Genomic DNA, 19,643 nt, shown 5'->3' on the forward strand with positions numbered 1-19,643 from the left:
GTCCGCGAAACTCCAGGGTGACAGGTAAGGGGGAGACGAGTGAGCCCACTGAAGTACCTGGGAGCGAGCAGACTCAGGGACAAACATCCGGTTAGGAGGACCCCTCCCAGGGTCAGCTTGATGATGTTGAGCCTGTCTAACAATCCCCTCGATGTCACATGTGACGACCGCAATACTGCAGGTAGGAGGCAAAATGGGTTCAGGGTTACTACCAGTATCAACAGCCGAATGAACACGAGACAGGGCGTCAGGCTTGACGTTGCGTGACCCAGGACGGTAAGACAGAGAAAAATTGAATCTCCCAAAAATAGTGCCCACCTGGCTTGACGGGGGGTTGAGCTGCTTCGCTGACTGGAGGTAAGCCAGATTCTTATGATCCGTCCAAACGATGAAGGGTTGTTCCGCCCCCTCCAACCAATGTCGCCACTCCTCGAGAGCCAGCTTAACGGCGAGCAGTTCACGATTGCCAACATCATAATTCCTCTCTGCCTGAGAAAGTTTCCTTGAGAGAAAAGCACAGGGATGCAGTTTGTTATCTTCAGGAGAACGCTGTGACAACACCGCACCTACCCCAGTGTCGGATGCATCCACCTCCACGACAAACTGGCGGTCGGGGTCCGGCTGCATCAGAATGGGAGCCGAGGCGAGCGATGTTTCAGTTCTTCGACAGCTGATTCGGCCCCTTCATTCCAAGCGAACGGTCGTGAGATGGAGGTGAGAGCGGTGAGTGGCGCCGCAATGCGGCTGTAGTCCTTGATGAACCTCCTATAGAAGTTCGCAAACCCCAGAAATCGTTGAAGTTGTTTGCGGGTAGAGGGGGCTGGCCAGTCCGTGACAGCAGAGATCTTAGCTGGGTCCATCCGCAACTCCCCCTGAGCGATGATGTAACCCAAAAAAGAGGTCTCAGACACATGAAATTCACATTTCTCCATCTTCACAATCAGTTTGTTCTCCAACAACCTTTGCAACACCTGGCGCACATGCAGTTCATGTTCCTGGGAGGACTCTGAGAAAATCAAGATATCATCCAGATAGACAAAAACAAACCGATTCAACATGTCCCGAAGGACATCATTGACTAGTGCCTGAAAAACAGCAGGGGCATTAGACAACCCAAAAGGCATAACCAGATACTCAAAATGTCCCAAGGGTGTGTTGAAGGCAGTCTTCCATTCATCACCTTTACGAATGCGCACCAGGTGATACGCATTTCGTAGATCCAGTTTCGTAAAGATGGTAGCACCATGAAGGAGGGGAAAAGCAGAATTAATCAAAGGCAGAGAATACTTGTTCTTAATGGTGATGTTGTTAAGTCCACGGTAATCAATACAGGGTCTGAGGGTCTTATCCTTCTTAGCAACAAAAAGAATCCCGCTCCTACAGGTGACGAGGAAGGACGCATAATACCTGCCGCCAAGGAGTCCCGAATGTAGTTCTCCATAGCCTCCGTCTCCGGCCGGGAGAGATTGTACAGGCGACTGCTGGGGAGCCGGGGCTCCTGGCTGGAGGTCAATGGCACAGTCGTAAGGCCGGTGAGGAGGAAGAGAAGTAGCTCTGTGTTTGCAGAAAACGGATGCCAGGTCATGATACACGTCAGGAACATTAGAAAGATCCATGGACTCCAGTGGAGGTCGAGGCACAGTACTGGCAGGAGTCAGAGCAGAACACAAACAATTCACATGACAAAATGTGCTCCATGAAACAATTCTACCTGTCACCCAATCAATGTGTGGATTGTGTCTTATGAGCCAGGGGATACCAAGGACCAGAGGGTCTGTGGGCAGTCGATAATATGGAATTGAATGTTCTCCTGATGATTTCCCGACACTCTAAGACAAACAGGAACAGTCTGATGGGTAATATGGGTCAACAATTGTCCATTCAGACCCTTAGCCTGCAGCGGACAGTCCATAGGAACAGTCTCCAAATCCATTTGTTGAGCCCACTCTCTATCCAAAAAGCTTTCGTCTGCACCAGAGTCAATCAGCGCACTAACAGAGAGATTCTGGAACTGCCACTGGAGGGATGCCTGGAGCAGAATGCGGGGAGAAGAGGAAGAATCCGCTGCTCGGCTCACCAAAACTTCTCCCATTAATGATGAGCCGGCCCTTTTCCCGGACGAACTGGGCAGGAAGGAACGAAATGACCAGCTTCTCCACAATACAGGCAGACCCGAGCCTGAATGCGACGTGCACGCTCCTCTGAGGACAACCGTGCACGACCCACCTCCATGGCTTCAGGTTCAGTGCTCCTCGTATCGACTCGGGAAGAACACGGCTTTCTCCGTAGGGGAAGATGCGGGGAGGAGTTTGTTGATGACAGACAGGTTGCTTGGAACTAACACTCCTCTCCCGGCGGCGCTCCCGAATCCGATTATCCAACCTGATGGTGAGTGAAATAAGATTATCCAGCGTAGGCGATTCATCATATGACACCAATTCATCTTTTAAAGTCTCAGACAAAGCATTGATGAACACTCCTTGTAATGCCTCGTCATTCCAACCACTCACTGCTGCTAAAGTCCGAAACTCCACTGCCATCTCCGCCACACTGCGAGCCCCCTGCCGAAGAGAAAACAACCGTTTCGCAGCCTCCTTGCCTCGTACGGGGTGGTCAAGAAACCTTCCTCATCTCAGTGGTGAAGGCAACGTAAAGCGTTGCCAAATGTCTGACTGACTCTCCCAGACCGCGGATCCCCAGGCACGAGCGGAACCGCTAGTAGAGTTGATAAGGTAGGCAATACGGGCTCTTTCTGAGGCGTAGGTGAGGGGCTGTTGTTCAAACACTAACAAGCATTGAGTCAAAAAATCGCCACAGGTTCCCATGTTCCCGTCATAGCGCTCTGGAGCAGGAACAAAAGGCTCTCTGATCTGGGCTGAAGGGGTAGTAAGGGCAGACACTTGATTGGTGAGTAATTGAACCTGATTAAGCAGCACCTGACTGTCCTCAGCAATCGTCTTAAACAGGGTATCATGTTGGCCAAGTAAAATGCCCTGATTGGCTATGGCAGTCCAAATTTGAGTGCACTCTGGGGTGGTATCAAGCTACTGTCTGCTGGGTTCATGATGGTCAGATCATACTGTTATGATTTACCAGTATTAGAACCCAAATGCAGACAAGTACACCAAGCCAGAGAAGGTTTAACAGGTTTATTTAAAATGTTCAATAGTCCGGGTTTCCAATAATGGGGGAAGAGCAAGTCCAGGTTACAGGGAGGGTAACAGATCCAGGTCAGGGCAGGTGTGGTACCGTAATGTCCTAGTGTCCGTGGTGAGTCCAAAAGAGAGGTCCGGTAGTGGAGAGCAGGATGGTGGTGGCAGGAGTGAAGCGGAGGCAGGAGTCAGGTTCCAAATATCTGTGGCACAGGAGAAAAGTAAATAGAACAGGCTAAAACACAAAGAGCAAAAATAAACAGGTTGAGTCGGCAGCGAGACTAACATGGTCATCTTGACTATGATCTGACGATGAGTGGTAAGTTTGACCGGGTCTTAAAGGCTGAGGTGATTATGGTGAATGAGCTGCAGCTGGAACCCTGACTCCCGCACACCAGACTTCACTCCTGCAATCAAGGACAGACAGAGGGGAGGGAGAGAGCAGAGAGAGAGCTACCTAGCAGCAGTAGGCCTAACAGTGATGGAGATCAGATCCACTCTCTTCACCTGAGACACAAACACTCTGGTACCCGTTGTAACCATTTTTCCCAAGCATCTCCGTGCAGTCAGACCTTTGATTATTTTGTGCCACTTGGGCCACAATAATAAGCCCCCTCTTTGATTGTCCGAGTGTGACCCCCTCCCCATGGGTTACTGCAGCCAGTGTTGCCAGCACTGCCACTACCTGGGTGGGGGTACCCCACCGGAATCCCCACCGGCTAGGTACAAGGTCGTCAAGGTTCTCATTAGCAGCAGAGAATTTCCTTGTATATTATGCTCTCCCATCACGGGGCTCTGGCTTTGTAGGACCAACCCTGCCAGGCAGGTTCAGAATCTTGAGGGGACGGTGCTGCTCAAGTAGGTTTCTGACCGCATTTATTTTTCTGTTTAGGCTGCATATAGGCAACTCACAGCAGGTCCATTAAACAGATGGGGACTTCTCTTTGGTGTATGGGTCACTCAGGTGGGTGTCTAGGATATAGGGTTGGGGATCCTTCCATCATGATAGGACAATAAAAAAATTGATTAGATGTATACTATATTTTAAAATGTATATCCCTCATCTGCACAACATTGAAAGCTCTCTCTCACAACCCCTGCTCACAGACACACGTTGGTTCTGGGATATGCAACCATTTCCTTTCTCACTCACTTAACGCCACACTTATTCAAACACAAAAACGGACACCACACCTTCCATCACAATTCATCCACACATACCCACATACTGTGCCTTCTATGTCTTCTGTTTGCTATGTTTTATCTCCACTATGTTGATTGAGTACATGTGTTCTAATTAGTTGTATTTGAATTAGTTATTTTGCTTGTTATCTTTTCTTGTAATACCGTTTTATCCTTTTATAAAATACTATACATACTATAAATGTTCTTTATTATTACAATTGCTACCATGGCTAGTATTGGGTGCTCCATTATTCGACTCCTCTATTAGAACTTTCAGAATAGCCATGGAGTAGTCTTTGTGTCGCGGTACATTTCAAATCAAATCAAATCAAATTGTATTGGCCACATGCGCCGAATACAACAGGTGCAGACATTACAGTGAAATGCTTACTTACAGCCCTTAACCAACAGTGCATTTATTTTTAATAAAAAAGTAAAATAAAACAACAACAACAACAAAAGTGTTGAGAAAAAAAGAGCAGAAGTAAAATAACAGTAGGGAGGCTATATATACAGGGGGGTACCGGTACAGAGTCAATGTGCGGGGGCACCGGCTAGTTGAGGTAGTTGAAGTAATATGTACATGTGGGTAGAGTTAAAGTGACTATGCATAAATAACTAACAGAGTAGCAGCAGCGTAAAAAGATGGGGTGTATCGTTTTCAATTTAATAACAGACTGGCCTATTTTACACAAAGTCATCCTCATGACAGCTGACGTCTCTCTCAGCAGTTTTCAGTGTCAGTGATTTCCTGTAAATACAGTAGCTACCTGCCTAAGGTTTGCTGTCAGTGTGAGATCAGTTTTAATGCAATAATAATCTATCATCATGCCAGTCTCCAATATTTTGTTTTCAAACATAATGCAGTCTTCTGATTCCTCCCTTCAGGTGCTGTTGTGGACTCCCCTCTCTTCCAGGAGTGAACAGGTTTTTCTGCATAGTCTCTGCCATCCCACTGTGAATATTGTAAATAGTGTGGTCCCCGGTAAATAGTGTGGTCTACAGCTTATCATAAGATACTCTACCTCAAGCGAGCAAAACCTAGAGACTTCCTTAGTATTTGATTTTGTGCACCAGCTGTTGTTTACAAATATACACAGACCGCCACCCCTTGTCTTACCGGAGTCAGCCGTTCTATCCTGCCGATGTAGCGTATAGCCCGTTAGCTGTATGTTGTCCATGTCGTCGTTCAGCCACGACTTGGTGAAACATAAGATACTACAGTTTTTAATGTCCCGTTGGTAGGATAACCGTAATCTTTTTTTATTTTTTATATATTTTGTATTTTATGTATTTTTTATTTTATTTTTATTTTATTTTTGGGAGGGGGGGGGGGGGGTGGATCAGCTTAATATTGCAGATAGATTGTATCTTCTATCAATGTAGTTGTCTGCATCACTTCCAATTCCCCATGTTTTTTTTTATATATATACTCCCCTTTATTACTTTTCAACCCCACCATCCTTTCCCTACTTGGAGTAAATTAGTGAACAACAATGCCCAGGCCTCTACTTCCGGTCTATACTTACTATCTACACCTTATGGACAGAGTTAATTTTACAATAATTCTATTATATATATTATTTTTTTTTGCTCCTGAACTTCTTCTACTCTCAACCTCTCCGATCATTTTCATGATGTCCATCCGGTTTGCTTCTATATGCCATATCTTTCTAACTGTGCTCTTTCCCAAAAGCTCCCAACATACAACCTATATACTTATTATGGACACAGTATGCTTACATTATTAGCTATCTTTGTTATTATTTGTTGTTATTTGTTATTAGTCCCATCCTTCAACTCTATTCAATACCTCCCATCTATCTCTTAACACCATCCATATAGGATTTCTATTTGCCATATATATTCAACCGTACTGTGATGTTTTACAAAAGTTCTGAACCTTTCTATTCTCATTGCTTCTACAGATTGTGAATTAAAAATAAACATTTTTGCTAAAAGTATTATTATATTATTGATCGATTGACTATGACTTTTCAGATCACCCAGTAATGCTATCTGCAAGGTTAGCTCCAGGTAAATATTGCAATCCTTTAGCCATTCCTGGACCTGTATCCAAAAACAAGCTACAAATGGACAGAACCAAAACAAATGATCTAATGATTCTGTCTCTTCACAGCAAAATCTGCAGAGCTGGGAAGATTGTATCCCCCATATAAATAACATTCTATTGGTAGCAAGAATTTTATATAATAATTTAAATTGAAAGATTATATGTTAGGCTGGGTGGGGGACTCAGGTGCAGAGACGGACACACGGACAAAAGAGGGTGAATTAGGATGTTGTTTATTCAGCGTGTTTTGGCAGAGAGAAACAGTTCAGGGTGGAGTAGCTTCAGACCGGGGGTAGGAGCTGAGTGGGGTGGAGAGCCAGTAGTACTGAGAGCTGGATGACGAGGATATCAGACAACAGATGAGCAGGTTGCGGCGTGGGAATGGCAGGCAGGCAGGCAGCAGGAACAGACGGGGATCTGGTCGAGGAGAGACAGGTTACAACGTGGCAGAAACAACTATAATGCTGAGAGAGTAACAACTAAACTGAGATTGCTGTACGGAGCCAAGTTACCACAGGTGGTGTAGGAACGAACTGGCGCTGGAGAGGTGTCCAGCCCCGGGTAGATAACTGCTGGTTGATTGGTGACAATGAGCTGCAGCTGGATGTAACTGAGCATGAGAGAGAATGGCCATGCCCCCTGACCTAGATCCTCTGACTGGGCTGCACAGCAGGGGGAGACAGACACACACAGGGAAAAAGGAAAAGGAAAACAAGCGAGGAACAGGACCAACAGTGCCGGACCGTAACAGTACCCCCCTCAACGGGCGCCACCCGGCGACCCACCCGGCTTGTCAGGGTGGTCCCTATGGAAGTCAGCCACCAGCTGCGGATCCAGTATAAACCGTCGGGGAATCCAGGACCTCTCCTCGGGACCGTATCCCTCCCAGTCCACCAGGTACTGAAGCCCTCTACCACGCCTCCGGACGTCCAGCAGTCTCCGCACCGTGTAGGCTGGATGGTCGAAGTCAATATCGCGCGGTGGCGGAGGGGGATCCACAGAGCGGACACAAAGGGCTGGAGGAGACCAGCTTCAGCTGGGACACGTGAAATGTAGGATGGACTCTCATGGCCTGGGGAAGCTTCAACCGAACAGCCGAAGGGTTGATGATGGAGTCGATCTCGAAAGGACCCAAATACCGGGCGACAGCTTACGGGAGTCAGTGCGCAGGGGGATGTTGCTGGAGGAGAGCCAGACTCGCTGACCAGGCTGGAACTGGGGAGCGACTACCCTGTGCCTGTCCGCCACTCTCTTGTTACGCTCTGCTGTCCGTAGAAGGGCCTCACGGGTGTCCACCCACACCTTGCGGCAGCGACGAAGGTTATCCTGAACTGACGGGACGGCTAACTCCTTTTCCTGAGATGGGAACAATGGCGGTTGGTACCCCAAAGCCGCCTCAAATGGTGAAAGGCCGGTGTTAGATGAGGTGAGGGAATTGTGGGCATATTCGACCCATGGGAGGTGTTTTGCCCAGGTGGACGGGTTCTGGGATGTCACACAGCGTAGAGCAGCCTCCAGGTCCTGATTGGTCCTCTCAGTCTGGCCATTGGACTGGGGATGGAAACCTGATGAGAGACTGACAGAGGCACCCAGAGCAGAACAAAACTCCTTCCATACCCGAGAAATGAACTGTGGGCCTCTATCGGACACTATGTCCACAGGTATTCCATGGGGACGGAATACATGTAGGACAAAAGAGGTCGGCTGTCTCACTGGCAGACGGTAATTTTGGTAATGCAACAAAATGGGCAGATTTAGAGAATCTGTCCACGATGGTGAGTATGGTGTCATTACCCTCAGACATAGGAAGTCCAGTGACGAAGTCCAAGGCCACGTGAGACCAAGGACGACTCGGGACTGGGAGAGGCCGCAGCAGGCCCGAAGGAGCCCGGTGGGAAGCCTTATTTTGGGCACAGATGGAACAGGCCGCCACGTACTCCCGGACGTCAGTCTCGACGGATGGCCACCAAAAGTGCCTCTTCAGTAGCGACAGTGTACGGTTCATACCAGGGTGGCAGGAGAAGCGCGAGGTGTGGATCCAGTTGAGCACTTGCGGCCGCACGGCTGCGGGAACATAGAGAAGGTCGGGGGCCATCGGCCGGTCCAGGTTCCGACTCTTGTGCCCGATCGGACGAGGGACTCGATTTCCCAGTGAACAGCCGCCACCAAACAGGAAGCGGGCAGAACAGGTTCAGGATTGCTGGAGTCTTCATTGTCTGTAAACTGGCGAGAGAGAGCATCAGGCTTGACATTACGTGTGCCAGGACGATATGTTAAAATAAACTTGAACCTGCTGAAGAACAGAGCCCATCTGGCCTGACGGGAGTTTAGCCTCTTGGATGACTGGATGTAAGCCAGGTTCTTGTGGTCTGTCCAGACTATGAAGGGTTGCTCTGCTCCGTCTAGCCAGTGCCTCCACTCCTCCAACGCCAACTTGACAGCAAGCAACTCCCGGTTACCCACGTCGTAGTTCTTCTCAGCAGGGGTCAATCTCCTGGAGAAAAAAGGCCACAGGATGGAGCTTCTGGTCCGTGGGGGAACGTTGTGACAGGACAGCCCCCACCCCGAATCAGAGGCGTCCACTTCCACAATAAACTGCAAACTAGTGTCTGGATGAATAAGAACAGGTGAGGTGGAGAACAGTTCCTTCAATGTACTCACGGCTGACTCGGCCTCAGGCGTCCACAGGAATGGTACCTTTGGGGAGGTGAGCTTGGTCAGGGGGGCAACCACTCGGCTGAAACCCCTGATGAAGCGGCGGTAGAAGTTGGCGAAGCCCAGGAAGCGTTGTAGCTGCTTCCGAGATGTGGGTGTGGGCCACTCCGCAACCGCTCTGATCTTGTCAGGGTCTGGTGACACTTGTCCCCGCTCGATAATAAAGCCCAAAAAGGGGACGGACTGCCGGTGGAACTCACATTTTTCTGCTTTCACATACAGTTTATTTTCCATGAGGCGTTGGAGAACCAGACGGACGTGGGAGACGTGTTCATCCTGTGACTTAGAGAATATTAGAATGTCATCCAAATAGACAAACACAAACGGTGTAGAAAATCCCTCAACACATCGTTAACCATGGCCTGAAACACTGCTGGGGCATTAGTGAGACCGAATGGCATGACTAGGTATTCAAAGTGTCCGAGAGGGGTATTGAACCCAGTTTTCCATTCGTCTCCCTGCCTGATCCTAACGAGGTGGTAAGCGTTACGCAGGTCGAGTTTGGTAAACACGGTGGCACCATGAAGGGGTTCAAATGCTGAGTTGATGAGAGGCAGGTACGTATTTCTGACTGTGATGTTATTTAGTCCTCTGTAGTCAATGCAGGGGCGTAATGTTTTGTCCTTCTTCTCTACAAAAAAGAACCCAGCACCAACAGCGGAAGATGAGGGACGAATGATGCCAGAGGCTAGGGAGTCGCCTATGTAGGTTTCCATAGCTTCTCTCTCAGGACGGGACAGATTGAAAAGCCGACTGGACGGCAAAGGGGGCTCAGGCAGTAACTCAATAAGCGCAATCGTATGGCCTATGAGGTGGTAGTGAAAGTGCCTTGGACTTACTGAATACCTCGGCCAGGTCCAGGTACTCTTCAGGGACTGAAGAGAGGTCTGGGGGTTTGACAGGGGAAGCAGGGAACCTACCGAGGCGGAATAGCCGACCCAAGGCAAGCAGAATGGCAGTGAGTGCTCCAACTGTGTATCTTGTGGTTTTGCCAGTCAATATGGGGGTTGTGAAGGCTAAGCCAAGGGAAACCAAGGATAAGAGGGGAGGCCGAGGAGAGACTACTTTAAACTGGATGGTTTCTTTGTGATTGCCGGACAGCATGAGAGAAACGGGGACAGTTTGGTGGGTGATGTTGGCAAACTGATGGCCGTCTATAGCGGTTACTGTTATAGGCTTAGGCAGGGGCTTAACAGGGATCTCAGCCTGAGTGACCAGGTTAACGTCAAGGAAACTATCCTCAGCACCAGAGTCAATGAGAGCAGCTAATGGGAGAGACAGATTCCTGAACTGGACTGTAGCTGGGATAACTAGAGCGGGTGCTGTGGGCATTGAGTCAGGTGTAGCACTTCTGCAAGTACGCCCACTTTTACCTGCGAGCTTTGTCTTTTGGGCGAACCGGACAGTTAACCAGAAATGAGTGCGGTCCCCACAGTACATGCACTCACCAGCCCGCATGCGCCGTTCCTTTCGGCAGGGGACAGACGAAGCACGGCCCAGCTGCATGGGCTCGTCTAGTTCCGTGGAGGGATCCCGCTGAGGTGTGTGGGCGGTGTCCAGTGGTGGTGTTGCTCGGGTTGCAGAAAGCGAGGGGCCCCGCCTGCGGTGTGGACCCGACCGCCCCTCTCCTGTCTCCTCTCCCGTAGCCTGTTGTCTATTCGTGTAGCAAGGGAAACGAGAACATGAAGGTTAGCAGGCTCATCACGAACAGCTAGTTCATTCTTAATCGTGTCACTTAAACCGTTAACAAACGCTCCCTGAAGAGCTTCGTCATTCCACTTGGAATCGGCTGCCAAGGTCCAAAAATCAATGGCGTATTCAGCCACGCTACCCGTGCCCTGTCGTAGCTTCAACAGTCTCTTTGTGGCGGTCCCGGCATGGTCCGGGTGATCAAACACAACTTTCAATTGAGAGGAAAAATCGTCAAACGACAGGCTGGCAATCTGCTGAGTAGAACAAGCCGCTTCTGCCCAAATCAAAGCTTTGCCCCTCAGTAACCCCAGAGCGTAATGTACCTTTGAGGATTCCGTGGAGAAAGACAGGGGCTTCTGTTGGAACACCAAAGCGGCACTGAAGCAGGAAACCACGGGATTTGTTCAGGTCCCCGGTGAAAGGTTCGGGTGAGGTTGTAGGTGGTTCCCGAAGGGGCAGGAGCGGAAGCCGAGCCTGGAGCCACTGTAGGAGGAACAGGCGGAGGAGAAGCAGAGGGAGGAAGAGTAGTGAGTGTTACCAGGTTAGCTACCTGAGAGGTGAGATGAGATACTTGATCCAACAACCGCTGGTTGTTATCCAATAGAGACCGGATGAGTTGGTCGTGTTGTCCCAATAACATTCCCTGTGAATGGAGGGCGCGTTGTACGCCATCACCCGTTGTTTCATGTGGCATCTCTGCTGAGTCCATGTTTGGCCAGTTCGTTCTGTTAGGCTGGGTGGGGGGACTCCAGGTGCAGAGACGGGACACACGGACAAAAGAGGGTGAATTAGGATGTTGTTTATTCAGCGTGTTTTGGGCAGAGAGAAACAGTTCAGGGTGGAGTAGCTTCAGACCGGGGTAGGAGCTGAGTGGGGTGGAGAGCCAGTAGTACTGAGAGCTGGATGACGAGGATATCAGACAACAGATGAGCAGGTTGCGGCGTGGGAATGGCAGGCAGGCAGGCAGCAGGAACAGACGGGATCTGGTCGAAGGAGAGACAGGTTACAAACGTGGCAGAAACAACTATAATGCTGAGAGAGTAACAACTAAACTGAGATTGCTGTACGGAGCCAAGTTACCACAGGTGGTGTAGGAAACGAACTGGCGCTGGAGAGGTGTCCAGCCCGGGTAGATAACTGCTGGTTGATTGGTGACAATGAGCTGCAGCTGGATGTAACTGAGCATGAGAGAGAATGGCCATGCCCCCTGACCTAGATCCTCTGACTGGGCTGCACAGCGGGGAGACAGACACACACAGGGAAAAAGGAAAAGGAAAACAAGCAGGAACAGGACCAACAGTGCCGGACCGTAACATTATAATTTTTGAATCGGGTGTCGTTTTGCGTGTCAGTTCATAAACACTATGCCATGGGATCGGTACGTCAAAGATCTCTTCCCAACTATTTTGCAATCTATATGGGACGGCTGTCAATCCTTTGGTCCTTAAGTGAAACTGATATACTTTTTTATCACAGTTTCCTTAACCAATTATGTTCTTTAATGCAAGGCCGACAGACAAGTTCCTTACTTTCTCCCCCTTCCACTTTCCTCTTCCACTTTTGCGGTAAGGCTGCAATTATTTGGTTGTAATTTTGGGTAGAGCAGACATTTCCATATGTTTTTGTTAGCTGCATGTGCGACATAACTCCACCAGTCCTACCGATGATATCATTTACGAAGATTATACCTTTTTTAAACATTCTGTCAAAAAATAAAGGTTTTTTATCAATTAGTATATTTGAATTTAACCCCAATATTTGTTGCATTATTTGTTCTGTCGTTTCTGGAGGATTAAATTGAAATTGCAACCAACTTTCTATGGCTTGTTTTAGAAATAGTGATATTTGGGAGATTATTTCCTTTTCAAATAACTGAAAGTGAGAGGTTGTAATCTGAATAAAGGGAAAAAGGCCTTTCTTGAACATTGGGTGAGACAATCTTACTAATTTGCTTGAGAACCAGTTCGGATTTAAGTATAACTTTTGTATGACTGAAGCTTTTAGTGATAGGTCTAATGCTTTAATATTTAATAATTTATGTCCTCCGAATTCATATTCATTATATAAATATGCCCTTTTAATTTTGTCTGGCTTGCCGTTCCAAATAAAATTGAATATTTTTTTCTCATTTAATTTAAAAAACTGTTCGCTAGGCGTAGGCAAGACCATAAGCAAATAGGTAAACTGGGATAATACTAAAGAGTTAATCAGGGTGATTTTTCCACAAATTGACAGGTATTTTCCTTTCCATGGTAGTAAGATCTATTTTTGCTAACTTTCTATTAAAATTTATTGAAGTGAGATCATTTATTTCCTTTGGGATATGTATTCCGAGTATATCCACATCACCATCAGACCATTTTATTGGTAAACTACATGGTAATGTAAAAATTGTATTTTTTTGTGATCCAATACGTAATATAGTACATTTGTCATTATTTTGGTTGTAATCCAGAGAGGTTAGAAAATGTATCTAGATCCTCTATGAGGCTGTGGATTATAGTTGTGGATTTAAAAGAAAACATGAATCCTCAGCGTACAACAATGACACCTTTGTTTTTAAGCCCTGTATTTCTAATCCTCTGATATTATTATTGGATCTGATTTTAATAGCTAACATCTCGATGGCCACAATAAATAGATATGCCGATAGTGGACAACCTTGTTTCACTCCTCTTGACAGTTTAAAACTTTCTGAGAAATAGCCATTATTTACTATTTTACACCTAGGGGTACTATACATGATTTTGACCCATTTTATAAGAGATTCTCCAAAATTGAAATGCTCCAGGCATTTATATATAAACCCCAGTCGAACTTTATCAAATGCCTTTTCGAAGTCTGCTATGAATAGCAGGCCTGGTTTCCCCATATTTTCCATAGTGTTCTATTGTTTCCAATACTTGCCTTATATTATCTCCAATGTATCTTCCATGTAAAAAACCTGTCTGATTAGAATGAATAATATCCGACAATACCTTTTTTAATTCTATGCGCTATACATTTTGCTAGGATTTTTGCATCACAACACAGAAGTGTAAGGGGCCTCCAATTTTGTAAATGGACTGGATCTTTATATTTTCCACTTGTATCCTGTTTCAGTAATAATGAGATCAGACCTTCTTCTTGAGTGTCAGATAATCTACCATTTACATAGGAGTGGTTAAAACATGCTAATAACGGTCCTCTTAGTATATCAAAAAAGGTTCGGTATACCTCGACTGGTATGCCATCCAACCCTGGAGTTTTCCCAGACTTAAAGTCTTTAATTGCATCCAGAAGTTCCTCCTCTGTAATTTCACCTTCACATTAGTCTTTCTGTGTGGCTGTTAATTTGACATTATCAATAGAAAAAAATTATCTACAATTAGCTTCAGTTAGAGGAGATGGAGGCGACTGAAAAGAAAACATATGCTTAAAGTACTTTGTTTCTTCCTTCAAAATATCATTTGGTGAATTATGGGTGACTCCGTCAATTGTAACCAGTTTCATTAAGTTCTTTTTGGTAGCATTCCTATGTTGAAGATTAAACCGTAATCTTAGGTCATCCAATTTATTCTCAAATGATTGAAGATTGGCTAATAGGATTGATGGGAGAGGTAGTTTACTCGCTCGCCGTCGGATCCTTACAAGGCACCCCGACCTACGTCCATGATATCTCTGTCTCTTTCTCATGCGAATGACGGGGATTTGGGCCTTGTCGGGTGTCTGTAGGATATCCTTTGCGGCTGCCTCTTGAAGAAAAAATCTTCGTCCAATACGAGGTGAGTAATCGCTGTCCTGATATCCAGAAGCTCTTTTTGGTTATAAGAGACGATGGCAGAAACATTATGTACAAAATAAATGACAAATAACGCGGAAAAACACACATAATAGTACAATTGGTTAGAGGGCTGTAAAACGGCAGCCATCTTCTCCGGCGCCATGGTTGTCAATATACAGTTTATCGACAACGAGAGCAACACGCTTCCCTTTTAATCTATTTTCCTTGAAGATTGGGTACAGAACTTTGCGCCGTTCTGCAATCTCCCTCGGGAACTGATCATTAATTCCTATTTTGGTGCCAGCAAGTATTTTACCTAGGCTTTTAACCATTACTTTATCCTTAAAAAAAAGCTAATTTGGCAACGATTGGACGCTCATATCTCTGTCCTCTTTGTCCAAAACGGTGTACACGTTCGAGTTGGATTTTATCGACAGCCTCGAGTGGGATTTGAAGCGCTGTTAGAAAGAAGTCCATCACAATAGTCTTGGTTACCTCTCCCTCTTTTTCCTGGATACCCATAAGTACTAGATTTTCTCTCATCGATCTAGTTTGCATGTCTAGTAAGGCTTCTCTCAGAAAGTTGTTCTCCTTTTTAAGTTCCTTAATGTCCGTTTCTATCTTAGGGTTTTTCTTTGTAGTGAAGACATCAAAACTATGAAATAACACAAATGGAATCATGTAGTAACCAAAAAAGTGTTAAACAAATCTAAATATATTTTATATTTGAGATTCTTCAAATAGCCACCCTTTGCATTGATGACAGCTCTGCACACTCTTTGCATTCTCTCAACCAGCTTCATGAGTTAGTCACCTGGAATGCATTTCAATTAACAGGTGTGCCTTCTTAAAAGTTAATTTGTGGAATTTCTTTCCTTCTTAATGCGTTTGAGCCAATTAGGTAGGGGGAGTATACAGAAGATAGCTCTATTTGGTAAAAGACCAAGTCCATATTATGGCAAGAACAGCTCAAATAAGCAAAGAGAAACGACAGTCCATCAGTACTTTAAGACATGAAGGTCAGTCAATACGGAACATTTCAAGAACTTTGAACATTTCTTCAAGTGCTATGATGAAACTAGCTCTCATGAGGACCGCCACAGGAAAGGAAGACCCAGAGTTACCTCTGCTGCAGAGGATAAGTTCATTAGAGTTACCAGCCTCAGAAATTGCAGCCCAAATAAATGCTTCACAGAGTTCAAGTAACAGACACATCTCAACATCAACTGTTCAGAGGGGACTGTGTGAGTCAGGCCTTCATGGTCGAATTGCTGCAAAGAAACCACAACTTTAGGCCACCAATAAGAAGAAGAGACCTGCTTGGGCCAAGAAACACGAGCAATGGACATTAGACCGTCCAAATTTGTCCAAATTTGATATTTTTGGTTTCAACCGCTGTGTCTTTGTGAGACGCGGTGTGGGTGAACGGACGATCTCTGCATGTGTATTTCCCAGTGGTGTAAAGTACTTCAGTAAAAATACTTAAAAGTACTACTTTTGTATTTTTGGGGGGTATCTGTACTTTACTTTACTATTTCTATTTTTGACAACTTTTACTTTTACTTCACTACATTCCTAAAGAAAATAATGTACTTTTTACTCCATACATTTTCCCTGACACCCAAAAGTACTTGTTACATTTTGAATGCTTAGCAGGACTGGAAAATGGTCCAATTCACGCATTTATCAAGAGAACATCCCTAGTGCCGCTGTTCTGGCGGACTCACTAAACACAAATGCATAATTTGTAATTGATGTCTGAGTGTTGGAGTGTGCCCCTGGATATCTGTAAACAAGAAAATGGTGCCGTCTGCTTTGCTTAATATAAGGAATTTTAAATGATTGATACTTTTACTTTTACTTTTGATACCTAAGTATATTTTTGCCATTACATTTCTTTTTGATACTTACGTATATTTAAAATCAAATACTTTTAGACTTTTACTCAAGTAGGATTTTACTGGGTGACTTTCACTTTTACTTTAGTCATTTTCTATTAAGGTATCTTTACTTTTACTCAGTTATGACAAATGGGTACTTTTTCCACGACTGTCGGACGCTACAGACGTTTTCGTGAGAAGACCGATTTTCGAGATGTCTCCTGATCTGCCAAACACGCTGTAGCTCGCAGATGCGGAAGGCCAACATTGGCGGGTGTGGTGGATTGAAACGTATCCCATGCAGAAAAATAGATATCTCTGACAGACAGATTTTAATGGGGATTTTTTATTTCTACATTTGAATTTATTTTGCCTCAAGCGGAGTATGGGGGAGCCTCAAGTGGAGAAATAATTTAAATATGTAAATGTCTCGTTTTTATTTTATTTTTTGCTAAACTCATGAGGCCCATGATGATGTGGGGACTGAGGCAATTGCCTCTTCTGCCTAATGGTAAATCCGACAGTGCTAGGCAAGGTGTGAATTTCGCGCGCTGAAATAAGTGCGAGCGCGCGGCGTCACTAGGGGGTTTCATCTGTTGCTGGCCTCGCTCATCATCAGGATGGCAACGCCAACGGATCAACCTGTTGATTGCTAACGGATCAACCTGTTGATTGCTAAGCTAGCTAGCAATTGTTTTTGTGTGAAAAATAACAAGGAGGTGTCAATACAAAGGGCCCAATTTCAACAAACGTCCCGTCAGCAAGTGAGTCGAGCCACACAGATAATATTTATGGTTTTAAAAATATATATTTTCGCGTCACCTTTGTTGGAAAGCAGTGTATATATCGGCTGATGTGACATTAGCAACTATTATTAACGTTAAGTTAGCTACTGTAGTTAACGTTTGCAAGCTAGCTGGGCCTGGGCTGGGTTGAATGTTATTTTTTGTTTCTGTTGACGTTGAACAACCAGTGTGGTTATATTTAAATGGGTATTTGTCCTCCTCACCTATTTTCATACAGTTGGATAAAATATTGGTCTCTATGCGTTCCCACAGGGGGCCAGTATGAAAAATGTATGCACTCACTAATTGTAAATCGCTCTGGATAAGAGCGTCTGCTAAATGACTAAAATGTCAATTGGATCACTATCAGATAGCTAGCTAACATTACAGACAGTTTTCAATTTAATAACAGACTGGCCTATTTTACACAAAGTCATCCTCATGACAGCTGACGTCTCTCTCAGCAGTTTTCAGTGTCAGTGATATCCTGTAACTACAGTAGCTACCTGCCTAAGGTTTGCTGTCAGTGTGAGATCAGTTTTAATGCAATAATAATCTATCATCATGCCAGTCTCCAATATTTTGTTTTCAAACATAATGTAGTCTTCTGATTCCTCCCTTCAGGTGCTGTTGTGGACTCCCCTCTCTTCCAGGAGTGAACAGGTTTTTCTGCATATCTCTGCCATCCACTGTGAATATTAAGCGAGAAGAGTTCTGACCTCTTTCAATGAGACATTGTGATGGAATGATAACAAATCTGACTGTCTCCTCTCCTCTGTGTTTTTAAATATTTATTTTCCAATTCTGCCTCTCTCAACCTCTAGAACTCCTTTACCCGTTCACCATCTGACTCCTTGTTTTATTTTATTATCTCCATCTCACTATCCTCTGGCCCCTTGGACTGTGACTGTCACTATGAAGCTACTTCTGTCTTCAGGCATGTGTGGCATGACCCCTTACCAGGGCTCCATAGTAGGAGGACTCTATTTTTTGATGGTGGGCATCATGCAAATGGTCTTTGAGTTTGGCCATCTGCGCACAGCCAGGGAGAGCACCAACAACGCCACGGGCTCTCTGCTTCTGCCCCAGGTGTCCTTCGATTACTACTACTCCCTGCTTGTCCTGGGTGGCATCACCCTACTGCTGACCCTGTGCATGCTCGGAGCAGTTTGGGCCCAGCAGCACAAGGGCATCCTGGGCTTTGCGGTCTGGCTGACGCTGTACGACGTGATTCTGTTGGTGGTCACTTGCCTGCTCCAGAGGCAGATGCAGGCACTGGGTTTGGAGCTGAGTGTACTGGAGTGGTACGGCGTGATATGCAGGGTCATGGGAGACCCCTTCTGGCTGGCCCTTGTAATCACACACGGTCTGGAAGTGCAGATTGAGAGGCATCGGCTTGGGACACGACAACGCAAAGGCGGGATTCCAAAGGAGGGGACACAGCTCAAGCTGAAATTTAAGGCCTTTGACAGCGGGGTTTGAAATGGAGAGCCTAATAGACACCGGTATGTGAACATGACAAACTGACTTCTTACAGTGCTTCCAGATGCTGGTTTATATTGCAGTCTTAACGGAAATTGTTATTTTTGTTTCTCACAGGTCTCTTCAGATACAAAAATAAGTTTTGGACATTTACTTACATGCAGAAAGTATAATACAAGTATTTTTTTACATGCAGAAAGTATAATACAAGTATTTTTTATGTTGTTTTTTATTTTACTTTGATGTTCTCTGTGTTATGTATGTATCGTCCATATCTCAAATAATACCCAGTTTTTCATTGCAATAATGCGTCTGTTCAGTCATTAATGTTTACTGTCTACTTTTTGTTTTGATTACATAACGATTACACAGTAATAATAATTGCTAGCTTCTTCTAGCTTAACTACGAAAAATCGAACATATGACAACTACCACTGGTCAAGTAAATATACAGTACCAGTCAAAAGTTTGGACACACCTACTCATTCAAGGGTTTTTCTTTAATTTTACTATTTTCTACATTGTAGAATAACAGTGAAGACATCAAACTATTAAATAACACATATGGAATAATGTAGTAACCAAAAAAGTGTTAAACAAATCAAAATATATTTTATATTTGAGATTCTTCAAATAGCCACCCTTTGCCTTGATGACAGCTTTGCACACTCTTGGCATTCTCTCAACCAGCTTCACTTGGAATGCTTTTCCAACAGTCTTGAAGGAGTTCCGACATATGCTTGTTGGCTGCTTTTCCTTCACTCTGCCATCCGTTGAGGTCGGGGGATTGTGGAGCCCAGGTCACTCTGTTTCTTGGTAAAATATCCCATACCCAGCCTGGAGGTGTGTTGGGTCATTGTCCTGTTGAAAAACAAATGATAGTCCCACTAAGCCCAAACCAGATGGGATGGTGTA

General features: G+C 45.3%; 1 protein-coding gene across 1 annotated transcript; it reads left to right on the forward strand.

Moving 5' to 3' along the window:
- Positions 1-17,118: 17,118 nt before the first annotated feature.
- LOC121583179 (transmembrane protein 217) lies at positions 17,119-18,915 on the forward strand. The gene is made up of 3 exons (XM_041899376.2): positions 17,119-17,225; positions 17,871-18,751; positions 18,846-18,915. Exon 2 carries the CDS (start codon positions 18,162-18,164, stop codon positions 18,726-18,728), a length of 567 nt encoding a protein of 188 aa, XP_041755310.1. The 5' UTR covers positions 17,119-17,225; positions 17,871-18,161; the 3' UTR covers positions 18,729-18,751; positions 18,846-18,915.
- Positions 18,916-19,643: the final 728 nt, after the last annotated feature.

This window comes from Coregonus clupeaformis, chromosome 15 (assembly GCF_020615455.1).
Source record: "Coregonus clupeaformis isolate EN_2021a chromosome 15, ASM2061545v1, whole genome shotgun sequence".
Classification (NCBI taxonomy): domain Eukaryota; kingdom Metazoa; phylum Chordata; class Actinopteri; order Salmoniformes; family Salmonidae; genus Coregonus; species Coregonus clupeaformis.

What these genes read in the sequence shown, in the direction of transcription:
- LOC121583179 (XM_041899376.2), top strand. Translation starts at nt 18,162, where the DNA reads ATGAAGCTACTTCTGTCTTCAGGCATGTGTGGCATGACCCCTTACCAG.